Here is a 15,071-nt window from a genome sequence, read left to right as displayed (position 1 = left end):
ACCTTTCTAGGTGGAGGACACCTTGACCATCATGTATGATGTCCCCTCATTATGGCATTTAAAGATGCACATGGAGTTTGTGAAAAATGATTCTCTTCATACTCCTTATGACTTATAGGTGTTGAAGAAGGTTGTTCTAGAAGGTTGTATGGTGTCGAGGTCATGATGACTCAATGCATGACCATTATGCGCTATTGCAAAAGTTATATGGTCAAAAGGAGTCTGTGGATGGCTTGTGGAGTTCAAAAGAAAGAAGGTCGAGCTCTTAGACAACTTGAGCGAAAGTCAGAAGAGGCTCAAGGAGAAAGATGAGGAGCTCATTGTGTTGAGGGCAAAGGTTAATTATGCCCCTAGAGTGGATTGAGGAATCATTATGTGTATTCCTAGGGGTTGGAATGTAGGGGGAGATCTACGTGTAAAAGACTCTTCGACGTTTAGGTTAGTAAGATAGTTTGAATCTTCTTGTAAGGAAGAATGGGTACGAGTGAATGTGAATTTCTTTGGTGAAATATCATATGTACTTATAGGATTTATGGGCTTGGTAACTCATGCAATAATAAAACTGGTAATATCAAGTAATATTGACAAATATAATAACTTACCATATGTATAATAATCAACGAAGTAATAGCAATAATGTAACACATTGCCTGATTTATTAAATATTTTGTAAATATATATGATATTAAGGAATATTACAATGTAATCGAACTATTAAAATTTGGTCACCTTATAATATTCCTTAATTACTTTAAGTTAGTAAAAATGAATACACTTTCTTGAACCATATAACTTAACATATTTACTGGACCGAACATATTTGTTAGACAGGGTTTACAACACATTTGACAAGATTTTATAAAGATAAAATCATCTTGACAAATGTTAACTTTTGTATTTTAAAAAAAAAAGGGAAGAAAAGGTAGTGAGATGTAGTGTCGCACGGATGAATTTTTATTTATGTAAAAGTATGCTATTGTCTTCAAACATTCATAGTTTTTAAAAGGGTTAAATATGTTTTTAGTCCCTAAACTATTGACCGTTTTTGGTTTTCGTCCCTCTTCCAAAGTAAGGTACAATTTGGTCCTCAATCTTTAAAAAACGTTCGTTTTAGTGGAAAAAATGAACGTTTTGAGGACTAAAACGAGGACTAAAAACAAAATTTTGAGGACTAAAACGAACGTTTTTCTAAAGAATGAGGACCAAATTGTACCTTACTTTGGAAGAGGGACGAAAACCAGAAACGGCCAATAGTTTAGGGACTAAAAACATATTTAACCCTTTTTAAAATAATAATAATAATAATAATAATAATAATAATAATAATAATGGTAATAATAAATTGTAAAATAGAAAATTCTTAAACAAATAAATAGCTCTCCAAATATTTTGTGTACAACAAAATATATAACTAAGTTTACGAAGAAGGCTATAAAATAATGTATTTATCTAAAAGAAAAAAAACGTCATTATTTTCACAATTGATACTATACAAAGAAAACACAATATTATGTTAAAATTTTAAAAATAGATAACTAGTATTTTAGTTTCCTTTTAAAAACTATGGGAAAAATTTAAGGAAAAAATCATTCACGTGTCAATATTGAATAATTAAATACATGAAACAAATAAGAGAGTTCTGTAAATAATAAGGGTAAAATTGCCTTTCCGAAACTTCAATATGACAAGGACATTAAATGTTCATCACGTGCATTATCTACCATTAAAGACACACGAGACTTTTACTCTCATTTCTACTACATTTTTAGGAATTAAGCACACAACGTTGAGAGGCATAATCACAATCAGCATTCTCCACTACACACAAAAATCTTCACAATCAAAAGGAATATACAACATTTTAGTTTAGGGCAAACAGCAAACTTTGAACCACAAATGACACTATAGCAAGGAGATCATCTTCATCAGATAAAACAGAACTTAGGAGAACGTAGAATATGGCTTCACATTCACATATATCCTGTGGTGACCACTTAATGAAGCCATGAATCGTATCAATCAAACCCTGGAATCTATGGCCATGATGGTGCTAAGATTCATGGGGTGCATGTACTGAACCGACCCAGTCATCATCTGTTGGACAATGATTCGGTTAGCTTTCTCCGATGGGTGAAATGGATCCCAAAACGCGTAAAGATCGCGATTTGGACACAAGTTAGAAATGGGTGTGCAGAGTCCCATCCCATTGAACGGACCTTGACCACAGCAAGCTATCTTTGATGTGACAAACCCTGTGGAAAGCAAACAAAACGTAAGAAGCCTCTTGTGAGAAGTTATAGCAGTAATAGTGAACGTACCATAAGCTCGAGGGTTGTTAACGAAATCCATGTTCATTTCATATGCATTTACAGCAATGAAGACGTGAGCACCAATCTCTCGGTTGAGTCCTTTCACCATTTCAACAAGTTGTGGATTAAATAACGATGCTGCTCTCTGGAGCTCCACGTCGCATTCACCATTTCCACTTCTCAAGGCCAACTCTGCTGGCACACACCCCATTGGTCCCGTACCCGTGACAAGAACCCTCCTAGCTCCCAGATCATACAGCCTCTGCACTTTTTATGTAAATGCATATGATGAACAAAAATTTGACAAGTAAAAGCTTGTGTTGGAAATCTACTGCACGGTGATTTTTGTTGCATTTAACCTGATATATAATAAGTCTTTCTGGAATGCTGTTAAACAACACTTTTAGTACAACTCACCAACCAAAATGTTTGTCTCCTGCATATATAGTCACACTCATTTGCTAACTTGAGGCAACCGAGTTTTAATTTTATAGTACATATCTCTGCTGTTAAATTTCTCAGCAAATGAATTGAACAAAGGGCATGCATGGTTGAACGATATATAGAATTTACTTGGAAATATATTGATACCTTCAGAATTAGACGATACTCAGATATGATATAGATGACGTAGTCCGGGAGAGAAAACTGGCGAGATCTTGCTGAATATGGGACCAGGTAATAATTGTTCACAAAATCGTTGCCTCCAAGAGTGATGAGAACAAGTGCTTGGTTTACATGCCTCCAAGCTTCCTCTGCACCAATATGCGCACTTAACCTTTGCTGGTAATGTTGGAATAGCTTCAGTTGTTTGTAGATGTGAATGATGTGAAGCTGCCAGAATAATTACACAGCACACTATATATATTACTATCATATCTTTTAGTTATATAAATAAGTAAAGTTAACACAAAGTAATTGAACTCACAAACTGAAATCCGGTATCATTGAGAATTCCAATCCCCGCAGATGCAAAATTGGCACCAACTAGGAGTTTCTCTCCTATAAGCAGAGGGCTCAAATATGGAAGTGTAGGCTCTAAGCCAAGCTGCTCACCTGCAATTAACCATTTCTCACATGAACCCAACCTCAGCTTTCAGTCATGCATGCATGCAAATGGGAGATTAGGTAAAAAACTACTAGAAAAACTAAAATTGGTAACGAGTAGTCTTGATCATTAAACGTGATAACTATCCATTCATTTTTATAGTATGATTAACCATGTTACAAGAACTCATACTTATTATGTCAGGGATGTTTAGGCCATTAGAGAAGCGACCGGTGGGTCTGTGTGTTGGAAAGTCAATGCCATAGGGGGGAGCATCTGCTCGTGCAGTGGTAGCCAAGAAGTCATTGTTGCCACTGTCTACGAGTGAATCACCAAAAACGAAGAAAGCCCTTTGCTGAGCAGAAGCGAAACTTATAGACAAAAGCAAGGTTGTGACTATTATACAAAAGCTGGACTCTGAACAAGTAGCCATGGACATGGTTATGAGTGAATATTAATTGTCGCTGACACTGGAGGACTGGGAAAAGGGTAATATATATAAGGTGTGATGGATGTAACGATGTGTGAAGTGATGAAGAGCACATTGAAAATCATAAATGAGTTTTTCTACCACCTCTACAAAGTTAAAAAGCTACCGCCGAATGAAGAAGAGAAAGTACCTCAATTAATTGCTAGGGTTGTTTGTTTAAGCAAATGTGTGACTTTTTTCTCAGATTCCAAAACACGTCCCACTTCGTATCAAATGAACAGAAACATTGGCCCGCCAACCCCCACAACTACTCATTACTTAACCGTGGTAAAAAAATGATGCCTCATTAAAACCACAAGAAACCTAAAATATTTTTACTTTTACCCTCACTTGTCGATGCCATATCTATGTTACATTCTTGTTTTTTATTTTTATCTGCAAAAAGTTACATATTAGATTATAGGAACAACAATAAATCCTAGAACATCTCTTTATTACGGACTCCGTCTCCAGAATTTCACTAGTGCAGAAACGGCTTTTCACGTCACCCAATAGACGTCCGTCCCACGAATCCCCAACGTATATATGTGACCGGTGGCATAATAGTAAATAAGTGGACCTCTAGACGTCCGTCCGTGGTCGAGACGGACGTTTTAAACATTATAGACGTCCGTCACACGCGGACGGACGTTTTAAAGGCTGCCGTTGTCAATCCTTGAACGTCCGTCCTGGGTCGAGCTGGACGTTTATAGTATTATAGACGTCCGTCACATGCGGACGGACGTTTTATAGGCGTACGTTTTCAATCTCTGAACGTCCGTCCTGAGGTGAGCGGACGTCTGTGCGCGTGGCGAGCATGTTCATTAACAAAGAACGTCCGTCCAGTGAGTGCGCGAACGTCCGTCCTCAGAACGGACGTTCAGACGACTGACAGAGTCAATCTCTGAACGTCCGTCCTGGGTGAGCGGACGTCCGTGCGCTTGGCGAGTATGTTCATTAACAAAGAACGTCCGTCCTGTGAGTGCGCGAACGTCCGTCCTCAGAACGGACGTTCAGAGGACTGACAGACATGCTTTTTGAACGTCCGTCCCTGGCCGAGACGGACGTTTATAGTGTTATGAACGTCCGTCCTAGGTGACGGACGTTTAAAAGCTCAACAGTGAAAATCATGTGCACTTGTGAACGTCCGTTCCTGGCCGAGACGGACGTCTGTGTTTAGCTTTTTTAACGTCCGTCCCAGGTTGAGACGGACGTTTATAATGATATGAATTTAATATGCTGACAACTGAACGTTTATAAGCTGAACGTTTCAAATACCATGGCAGCCATTATAGACGTCCGTCCCCGCATCACGGACGTTTAAAGTACTGACAGGTTGTTGGGTATTTAATTGTCTTCAGTCCTTACACGTCCAGTCTGGAGGGCACGGACGTCTATAATATTATAGACGTCCGTGCCCTCCCAGGACGGACGTTTATGTACTGACAGGGGTGGTTGGGTATTTAATTCTCTGCAGGTTTAGGTTTAGGGTTTACACGTCCAGTCTGGGGGGCACGGACGTCTATAATATTATAGACGTCCGTGCCCTCGTAGGACGGACGTTTATGGGCTGCAATTGGGAGTTGAAACGTTCAGTTGTTCAGTACAATAGACGTCCGTGACCCAGGACAGACGTTTAAAGCACCCGCGAATATGATTTTTAAATCGTCAAAGACGTCATATTAGTGACGAAACGGACGTCTATAATATTATAGACGTCCGTGCCTCCCAGGACGGACGTTTATGTACTGACAGGGGTGGTTGGGTATTTAATTCTCTGCAGGTTTAGGTTTAGGGTTTACACGTCCAGTCTGGGGGCACGGACGTCTATAATATTATAGACGTCCGTGCCCTCGTAGGACGGACGTTTATGGGCTGCAATTGGGAGCTGAAACGTTCAGTTGTTCAGTACAATAGACGTCCGTGACCCAGGACAGACGTTTAAAGCACCCGCGAATATGATTTTTAAATCGTCAAAGACGTCATATTAGTGACGAAACGGACGTCTATACTATTATAAACGTCCGTCCCCCAGAGTGTCGGACGTCTAAGATTATAAAACCTTTGCTCCCGCGAAACGTGACCAGTTACCTTGCTCCGCAAACGTGCAACCACTGTTGATCGTCTTCCTCCGCAGAACGCTGCTGCGCCATTGATTTGCAGGTGCGTTTTCTCACTTTTGGACCGTTTAAAATTACATTTAATCGGATTACATTGGTATGTGATGAAATGTCTTTGATTTGAACCGATTAAAAATTGTTTTGGGTCCGTTTTTTTTGCAGACTCTTGCGTGTTCTTGGACGACTTCCTTGACCTCTTTTTGGACTGCGAGTTAGGCCGTTTAGTCCTCCACTTCCCTCCTTCTCATTTGGAATCAACTTTTCAGGTTAGCTTGTTGGTTGAAAATTTTGTGTATGCATGTATGTGGATTTTGTGTATGGACGTTTTTGACTTATGTTATTGTGTTAAACGATTAATGCGAAATGTGTATTAGTGTATACACGTTTTTGACTGTTAAATTTTGTGTATGCATGTATGTGTTATTGTGTAAAATGTGTATTAGTTATTGCCATACATTGAGTGACACTTAGTTCCCGTTTGAAATTTAAGACAAACGATTAATCTTTTAATCGTTTGTGTTAAATTTTGAATTGTCCGATTGGACAGTTTGAAAAAATTAATTTTCATAATTTGCAATACCATGTCAATTGGAGTTTAAGGATAAGATTGATGAAATTTCGGTTCAGTACTTGTGTTGTTCTCCGGATGCATATTTGATTGTGGTCATCGTTGACTACTCTCATTTCGTGTATTTTGGAGACCAATGCGAAATGCTGCCGAAATTGTATCAATTTTATGACGTACACTTCAATGCATGTGGCTGAGCAAATTATGAAAATTAATTTTTTTGAATGGGTAGGGCCTAACCTTGTGAGAGTTAAAACACTTGAACTAATGATTTTACGAACATAGTATGGATCGAAGATGGATGAACGAACGTCGCATGAGTGAAGAATATGACAAGGGTGTTTCGCAGTTCTTGCAATACGTTCAACAAAATGCTAAGTCTGTCAACGGGACATATTTTTGTCCTTGTGTGCGTTGTCTTAATCAAATACGCCAAGACTTAGGCAATGTGCGTGACCATCTATTCATGTACGGCATAATGAGGACTTATACCGTTTGGACTTGGCATGGAGAAGTACTTGAGCAGCCTACCACGTCACGAGGAACAAATTATGTGGAAGAATGGATGAGTGACCATTTAGAGGACATGATACGTGATGTCGGTGAAGATAATTTTGGAAGGGCTAATTTGTATGATACTCTTATTAATGATTCAGAGCAACCGTTGTTCCCAGGATGCTCAAACTTTACACGCTTGTCTTCAACTTTAAAGTTGTTTAGTTTAAAAGCAAGGAATGGATGGACCGATAAAAGTTTCACCGAGTTGTTGGAGTTGTTGAAGGAGATGCTTCCAGAAAATAATACTCTACCTATTCGTAATTACGAGGCCAAAAAAATTTTATGTCCAATGGGTCTTGAATATCAAAAGATACATGCTTGTCCTAATGATTGTGTTTTGTACACAAAGGAGTTTGCTTCGTTAAACTATTGTCCAACATGTGGTTTATCCCGTTTTAAAAAGAAATCTGACAGAGTCACTGGTAATGAAGGTAATGATGGTGCACCTGCTAAGGTGATGTGGTATTTGCCTATAATACCTAGGTTCAAACGTATGTTCTCTGTTAAAGAAGATGCAAAGAACCTTAAATGGCACTCTGACGAAAGAAAGTGCGATAATCTTCTTCGACACCCTGCTGATTCTCCACAATGGAAAAATATTGATGACAAATTCCCTGAATTTGGTGCAGATCCAAGAAACTTAAGGCTTGCACTTGCAACTGATGGTATGAATCCTTATGGAAACTTAAGTAGCAAACACAGTTCGTGGCCAGTTATGTTGATGATTTACAATCTTTCTCCTTCGTTGTGCATGAAGAGAAAATATGTGATGTTGACCATGATGATATCGGGTCCTAGACAACCTGGAAATGACATTGATGTTTACTTAGCACCTTTAATTGATGATTTGAAACTGTTGTGGGAAGAAGGCATCGACGTGTTTGATTCACATGTTCATGAACATTTCCGTTTGCGTGCAATGTTGTTTTGCACTATAAATGATTTCCCAGCATATGGAAACTTGAGCGGTTATAGTGTTAAAGGTCATTTTGCATGTCCCATATGTGAAGAAAACACTAGTTACCTTCAGTTGAAGCATGGTCAGAAGACAGTATATACAAGACATCGAAAATTTCTTCCTCGTAATCATCCTTATCGTAGATTGAAAAAAGCATTTAATGGAAGTGCTGAGGATGAGGTTGTGTGCAGACCCCGGAATGGTCAAGAGGTGTACAACGAAGTCAAAAACATTGACATTGTGTTTGGAAAACATCATAAAAGTACCTCTGCAAAGAACATTTGGAAGAAACGATCGATATTTTTTAAGCTTCCATATTGGTGTGAACTTGATGTTAGACATTGTATTGATGTGATGCACGTTGAAAAAAATGTTTGTGACAGTGTCATCGGAACTTTATTAAACGTCAAAGGGAAGAGCAAAGACGGAATAAAGGCAAGACAAGATTTGGCTGACATGGGAATCCGATCTGAGTTACATCCACAGATAATAGGAAGACGCACCTATCTGCCCCCAGCCTGTCACACACTTTCCAAAAAAGAAAAACAAAGTTTTTGTAACTGTTTAAGAAGTGTGAAGGTTCCGCAAGGTTATTCTTCAAATATTAGTAACCTTGTGTCTATGCAAGACTTAAAGCTAGTTGGTTTAAAGTCTCACGATTGTCATGTATTGATGCAACAATTGTTACCGGTTCTTATTCGAGGCATATTACCTCCTTCTGTTAGGGGTATTCTGACACGTCTGAGTTTTTTCTTTAATGCCATTTGCAAGAAAGTTGTTGACCCTCGAGGTTTAGATGAATTGGAAAATGAGGGAATAAGACTACTATGTCAATTGGAGATGTATTTTCCACCTTCCTTTTTTGACATCATGGTACATTTGATTGTTCATCTAGTCAGAGAAATTCGAATATGTGGGCCGGTCTTCTTAAGGTGGATGTACCCAGTTGAAAGATACATGAAGATCTTAAAGGGATATGTCAAGAATCAGTATAGACCAGAAGCTTCAATCATAGAGCGATACGTTGCAGAAGAAGCCATTGAATTTTGTTCAAGTTATATGCCATCTTGTGAACCCGTCGGTCTTCCCAAGAGCAAAAACGAAGGAAAATGTGAAGGTAAGGGTGTTCGAGGTGTGACAATTCAAAGTGTTAGCAGAAAAGAAATTGACCAAGCTCATTTGTACGTCTTAAACAACACTGTTGATGTGATTCCTTACATTTCTGACCACGTTAATGAAATAAAGGCAGCAAACCCAAAAATGAGTGAAAAATGGCATCTTAATGAACATGTGAAAACCTTCTTGGGATGGTTTAAGAAAAAGGTGTATGCGACTCCACATGTTTCTGAAACTTTATTGAGGTTATCTCGTGGACCGAACACAGAGGTCATTACATATGGTGGGTACTATATAAACAATATTTCTTTTCAGACAAAGGTAGAAGATGACAAAAGCAGAGTTCAAAATAGTGGCGTCACACTACAAGCTGAGTCTGTGCACTTTGCTAGTTCTAAAGACAAAAATCCAATCACAGCTTCCATCAGTTATTTTGGAATAATACAAGAAATATGGGAAGTTGATTACGTTACTTTTAGAGTACCAGTTTTCAAGTGTAAATGGGTTGATATAAATTCTGGTGTCGTGATGGATGACCTTGGTTTCACATTGGTAGACTTGAACAAGATGAATTACACTGATGAACCATTTATCATGGCTAGTCAAGCAAGACAAATATTCTACGTAAGTGATCCATCGAATAACAAATGGTCAGTGGTTTTAGAAGGTAGAAACATGCATGGACATGATGATGACGATTCTCTTGATATACTTGAGACAACATCTGTTGCATGTAGACCCACTGAAGACCCAGTTGATGACGTTGCCGATGTAATGCAAGCAATTCGTAGTGATCACAACGAAGGCATTTGGGAAAAAACAATTAATTAATAGGTTAATATTTTCACTTTTATTGACTTTATATGTATGTTCATCATAATTGAATTATTACTAACGTTGTCTAATTTTTCAGGTATGTCGGCCTCAGACTCAGGATCGGGAAAGAGCAGACGTGGACGAGGCGTCACCCGAGTGGCAGATGTGACATCCGGACGCGTGGATGGTCAGAGGAGGCATGTTGACATTGACCCCAGATCAGGTCATCCATCAGGGCCAAATGCTGATAGGTTTAGGAGTTATCTGGGCAAGTTAGCAAAAAGTCATGTCTCTATCCTTCATGCATGTTGGGATGACGTCCCAGAGGTCGACAAGAACCTCTTATGGCAAGATGTTCAGGTATGTTTAGACTTCATGCAATTTGTGATATACTTATCTGTTAACTTTTCTCTTGGTAACAAGTTTTTTGTTTTAAACAGCAACATTTTGATATTCCAAACACATTGCAAATCAGAAGGAAAGTGTTATCGCATATAGCGATAAGATTTAGGGATTTCAAGACAAGGCTGACACGACTATATGTCTTTGGAGATAGACAACATGAAAATCCATCTCAGCATTATACCTTCACAGAGGAGGATTGGATGCAGTTTCGTGCATCTAGAGAGTCTGAAGAATGGAAGGTATGTTTCTTAAGATCATCTTTCATTGAGTTTTTATGATTTTAGACTTACTTATATACATGGTTTCACAGGATAAAAGGTTAGCCGCCCAAGAAAGACAAAGGCTAAACGACACACCCCACTTGTTATCACGAGGTGGATATGCAAAACTGGAGAAGAAACTGAGAAAGTCTACAGCCGATGCCTTGGGACTTGAGTCGCCTGACCTAGCACCTGCACCTGCTAGGTACGAGCTGTGGAAGGCTGCTAGGACTAAATCTGATGGGAACATGACATCTTCCTCAGCTGCCTTGATCTCACAGAGAATTGTAAGTTCAAATTATAAGCAGTTATTTGATTGTGTATCTATCACAGCATGTCTTCTAAGTAACTTGGTTTTTTTATGTGCAGGATGAGTTGGTTGAGCAGCAGACTCAGGGCACATTTGCTGGCCAAGGTAGGGACGACATTCTGACAACGGCCATAGGAAGGCCCGAGCACCCAGGACGTGTACGTGGAGTTCCAGGGGCGATTGGTCTTCGTGACTATTTTGGCCCTACACAAAAAACCCCCCAATCAATGAGTCAGGAGACACTGAGGCAGATGGATCTTCAATGGGAGGAAAGACTCAACCAAAGCATGAGATCAATGGAGCAACGATTCATGGAGCAGCTACAAGAACAAAAAGAAATACAAAGAGCGCTTGAAGAAAAGCTGCATTCCATGACGGAAGGCCACATGGGGGCCGATGAAACTCCCACAGCACCTCGTGTCAGCACTAGAGGATCATGCTCTGCTGTCGAACCCAATGAGTATAACGGTCAATATGACCTGTTGGTTGATGGGGATCCCCCACGCATTGTGGCTGTCGGACGAGTGCTTGAGGGAGGGGAGACCATTCATGGTGTTGCCATATTACCCGAGCACGTGCGTGTGACCATTGACGAGGTTCGGGATCCCCAGGCTCAGGTGCCTGTACCCACTCCAGAAATTAACTTTGTGGGGGAGGCCATAGGAACATTTATTGCCTGGCCTAGAGCATTGATCATGTCCCACATCGCGACTCCACAGGTATAATGTCTTTTTCCTTAGTATTTCTATGTTAATTATCTTCATATTATAAAGCTTTGTCGTAAATTCTTATCTTCAGTTCACACGTGCTCAGAAGCAGCCAATTCATGATACAGTCATACATGAAGATGATGACATGGCTGAAGCAGAGGATGATCCTATATCAAAGTTAGTGACAAAATTACCCAGATTGAAGAAAGCATCATTAGAACTATACTGGGATTTGAGGGTATTTGGTCTTCCCCCACAGGTGCCAGTTTATATCACATTTTCTGATGCATTGGAGGTGATTGAGGGAGACAGGATGTTGAATATTTCCATCATTCAGCTGTGGTGCATGTAAGTTAGTCAATTTGGTCTTTGATATTACTTTTATTTACATTCTTATATAGTTTCTAACGACTTAACTTTGTTGTTTTAGGTACATGGACACAATCGTTGTAGACCAAGGTCGGTCTTCCATGTACGGATTTGTTGAACCTCAGACCATTCAACCGTCTGGTAACACACTTCAAAACAGACAACATTATTTGCAAACATGGATGGATGAGTCCAAAAGAGACGTATACCTTGTGCCATACATTGACGGGTACGTGTTTTTATATGTGGTCAGTTTATTATTATAGTTTCCTTAATTAGTTGAATAACTATTTGTCCTTCGTGATAGGTCTCACTGGCAGCTGATGGTCATCATTCCCAAAACCTGTAAAATTATATGGTTTTGTTCGTTGCACAGGAGGATGAAAACTGAGTTGAGAACCATGCTTCAAGGGTAAGTGTTTCTCCAAAAAATGACTTCAATTTGATGTTAACCTTCAACTTTTATGATAAAATAGTCATATTAATTATACTTTGTGTTTTCAATCTGTACAGAGTTATTGGTAAATCTCGTGGTCAATTGGTTCAAATTTTGTATCCAAAGGTTGTAAGTCATTTATAGTTTCTAATTCATTTATGTTATTGAATGATCTAAATTTTTAACTATTTAGTTTGTTATTTTAGTGTAACCAGCAAGTAGATTCATGGGAATGTGGCTTCTATGTGATGTGTTGGATTAAGACCATCATTCGAGCTGTCATTACAGATGACTGGAATGAGGTAATGATGTATACCTTCAATACATTACAAATCAAAATCATCTTCAACTATATATGAAACAATAATGAATCTTTCTTGAATTTTGCAGCACTTCAAGACTACATCGCCTATTACAGAGGACACAATTAACCAGATAAGGCAGGAGTGGACCGCTTATCTTCTACAAAGATGGAGTTAGGAATAGTTATATTTCTTCTTGATTGAACATTGTTTGGTTTTAGTTTTATTTTTATGTTAATAGTTTGGTAGTGGATTGAACATTAAGTAGAAATTTGTTTATATAAAACGCATATTTATGTTATTGGAGAATTGTTCTGGGACATTTTTCTGTTTTTCAGGTGTGGTTCTATTGAAAAAACAAACAAATTTTTAAAAAAAAAACGCCCACTAGACGTCCGTTAGTGTACAGTCGGACGTCTATAGACGTCCGTCTGTGCACATACGGACGTCCCACCCCAGCCCTACACCAAAAGAACTCAGCAAGGTAGACGTCCGTCCTCAGACAGCAGCGGACGTTTATATGGACGTCCGTCCTCAGACAGCGGACGTTTATTATAAACGTCCGTGGTTAGGCAGCGGACGTTTATTATAAACGTCCGTCCTGAGGCAGCGGACGTTTATAATAAACGTCCGTCCTCAGGAACGGACGTTCATATAAACGTCCGTCCTGATGCAGCAGACGTTTATATAAACGTCCGTCCTCAGGCAGAGCGGACGTTCATATAGACGTCCGTCCTCAGGCAGCGGACGTTCATATAGACGTCCGTCCTGGCACGACGGACGTCTGAGGGACGTCTACCGCATAGACGTCCGGCGTACGCCGGACGTCAAAAGGCCAAAATATCGGACGTAAAAAGCCGTTTCTGCACTAGTGTTTGGTTGGTGATGAACTGGACTCAAGTTGCGACTTCAATCATTTTGGGTCTGTGACACTTCAATCACCATGGAATCACCACATTTTGTACTAAGTTGGAACAGAATATTCACGTATATTCACGTAAATCTCGTTAAGAAAAGTTCTAATAATAACTGTTATACCAGGTTAAAAATGGATTTTTAGTTCATATAGTATATTATAATTTGATTTTATCTTTAACCTATTACTTTCAACATTACATAAATAATTTTTTTATTATAAAAAATTATTTAAATTTGAATAAGTAGTTATCAAAATTATAAAATAAAAAAATTATAATAAATAATTATTTAAATTTAAAAAGTAAAACTAGAAAAACAAAATAAAATAAAAAAGTGTATCATTTTATAGAAGTTATAAAGGGAGGAGTCTATATACGGAAAAACAAACAAATAAATTACTGACAGTTGATACAGTTGGGTAGATTAAATGCGGCTGAATTCAGAGTGTGGTGATAGAATGGCTACCATATTATGCCAAAGTCCAAAAGTTATGCTCAGCCAACTTTTGTATGAAGCTAGATCAGGAAACTTGTTGCGAAATCATTCGAAAGTTCAAACTGAACCCATGTGCGTCATGTTTAATTCATTTCAGTATTCTAATTAACTAATTCCTTACTCGGAGGGACATTTTCGATGGGGGTATAATAAAGCCTACATTAATAGTTTTCTGAAGCCTTTGGATGGAAATGTAGGAGAAAAACCATTGAATAAAAAGGCCAAATAAGTTATACTTAAATATAAGAAAAAATTAATTTAAAATTTTCTTTTACAAGTTAAAATTATAATGTGCACTTATTTTTTATGTTATATTATATATTTTTAATTGTTAGGTTGGTTAAAGAGAATATATAATGAAAAAAATTTACTTATTTTCTTCTAATAATGGAATCTTTAACTTGCATTGAAGAAAAACCACAAACATGTGGTTATGGGAGAAAGAAAATAGAGTGAAATATGGGAAAACAAAAATATAAATAATGTGTTGATATGGTATGTCAAAATGGTTTCGTTTTCATTAGGACCAAAATAGCAATTAGCCAAATGCTCTATTTTGAACAAAACACCATCCAACGAGTAAAATATATATTTCTAATAAAAAAAAATTCGTAAAACTTACGTGGTTGTTTTATTGAATGTGGATATATACATATTGATTATGTTTCTCTTTTCCTAATCGCTTCCATATTTATTGTTGTTTTCATTTCATCTGTTTATAAAAGAAAAAAGTATTATAACTTATTGCTCACTTAAATAAATAAATAAATAAATATATATATATATATATATATATATATATATATTAGTTTTTAATTTTATAATTTAATCGGTTCAAATGGAAGATATTTCATCATAGAGTAATTTAATCGGAGTAAAGGTAAATTTAAACGGTCCAAAAGAG

At 38.0% G+C, this 15,071-nt stretch overlaps 2 protein-coding genes across 4 annotated transcripts; one reads left to right on the top strand and one right to left on the bottom strand.

Annotated features, from left to right (window-relative positions):
• Nucleotides 1-1,637: 1,637 nt before the first annotated feature.
• LOC124829890 (GDSL esterase/lipase At5g33370-like) lies at nt 1,638-3,874 on the bottom strand. Its single transcript, XM_047303474.2, has 5 exons — nt 3,550-3,874; nt 3,238-3,365; nt 2,901-3,143; nt 2,319-2,571; nt 1,638-2,252 (listed from the first exon to the last, which is right to left on the bottom strand). The coding sequence occupies exons 1-5, from the start codon at nt 3,794-3,796 to the stop codon at nt 2,020-2,022; spliced, it is 1,104 nt and encodes a 367-aa protein (XP_047159430.1). The 5' UTR covers nt 3,797-3,874; the 3' UTR covers nt 1,638-2,019.
• Nucleotides 3,875-6,800: 2,926 nt separating this feature from the next.
• On the top strand, nt 6,801-13,563 carry LOC148194567 (uncharacterized). Of its 3 annotated transcripts, XM_088097417.1 has the most exons (10): nt 6,801-9,312; nt 10,524-10,606; nt 10,678-10,914; nt 10,997-11,656; nt 11,736-11,995; nt 12,078-12,245; nt 12,324-12,428; nt 12,530-12,578; nt 12,659-12,754; nt 12,843-13,563. In XM_088097417.1, the coding sequence occupies exons 1-10, from the start codon at nt 6,801-6,803 to the stop codon at nt 12,930-12,932; spliced, it is 4,260 nt and encodes a 1,419-aa protein (XP_087953543.1). In that variant the 3' UTR covers nt 12,933-13,563. The 3 variants fall into 3 exon arrangements, with proteins under 3 accessions (XP_087953543.1, XP_087953545.1, XP_087953544.1); XM_088097419.1 differs by lacking the exons at nt 10,524-10,606; nt 10,678-10,914; nt 10,997-11,656; ... (2 more) ...; nt 12,659-12,754; nt 12,843-13,563 and having other exon boundaries at nt 6,801-8,373; nt 12,270-12,628; XM_088097418.1 differs by lacking the exons at nt 10,524-10,606; nt 10,678-10,914; nt 10,997-11,656; ... (2 more) ...; nt 12,659-12,754; nt 12,843-13,563 and having other exon boundaries at nt 6,801-8,381; nt 12,270-12,628.
• The last annotated feature ends 1,508 nt before the right edge of the window (nt 13,564-15,071 follow it).

Source organism: Vigna umbellata, chromosome 8 (genome assembly GCF_029865625.1).
Source record: "Vigna umbellata cultivar VRB3 chromosome 8, Vumbellata_1.0, whole genome shotgun sequence".
Lineage (NCBI taxonomy): Eukaryota > Viridiplantae > Streptophyta > Magnoliopsida > Fabales > Fabaceae > Vigna > Vigna umbellata.
The sequence above is the reverse complement of the archived record's forward strand: the minus strand, read 5'-3'. Positions and strand labels throughout refer to the sequence as shown.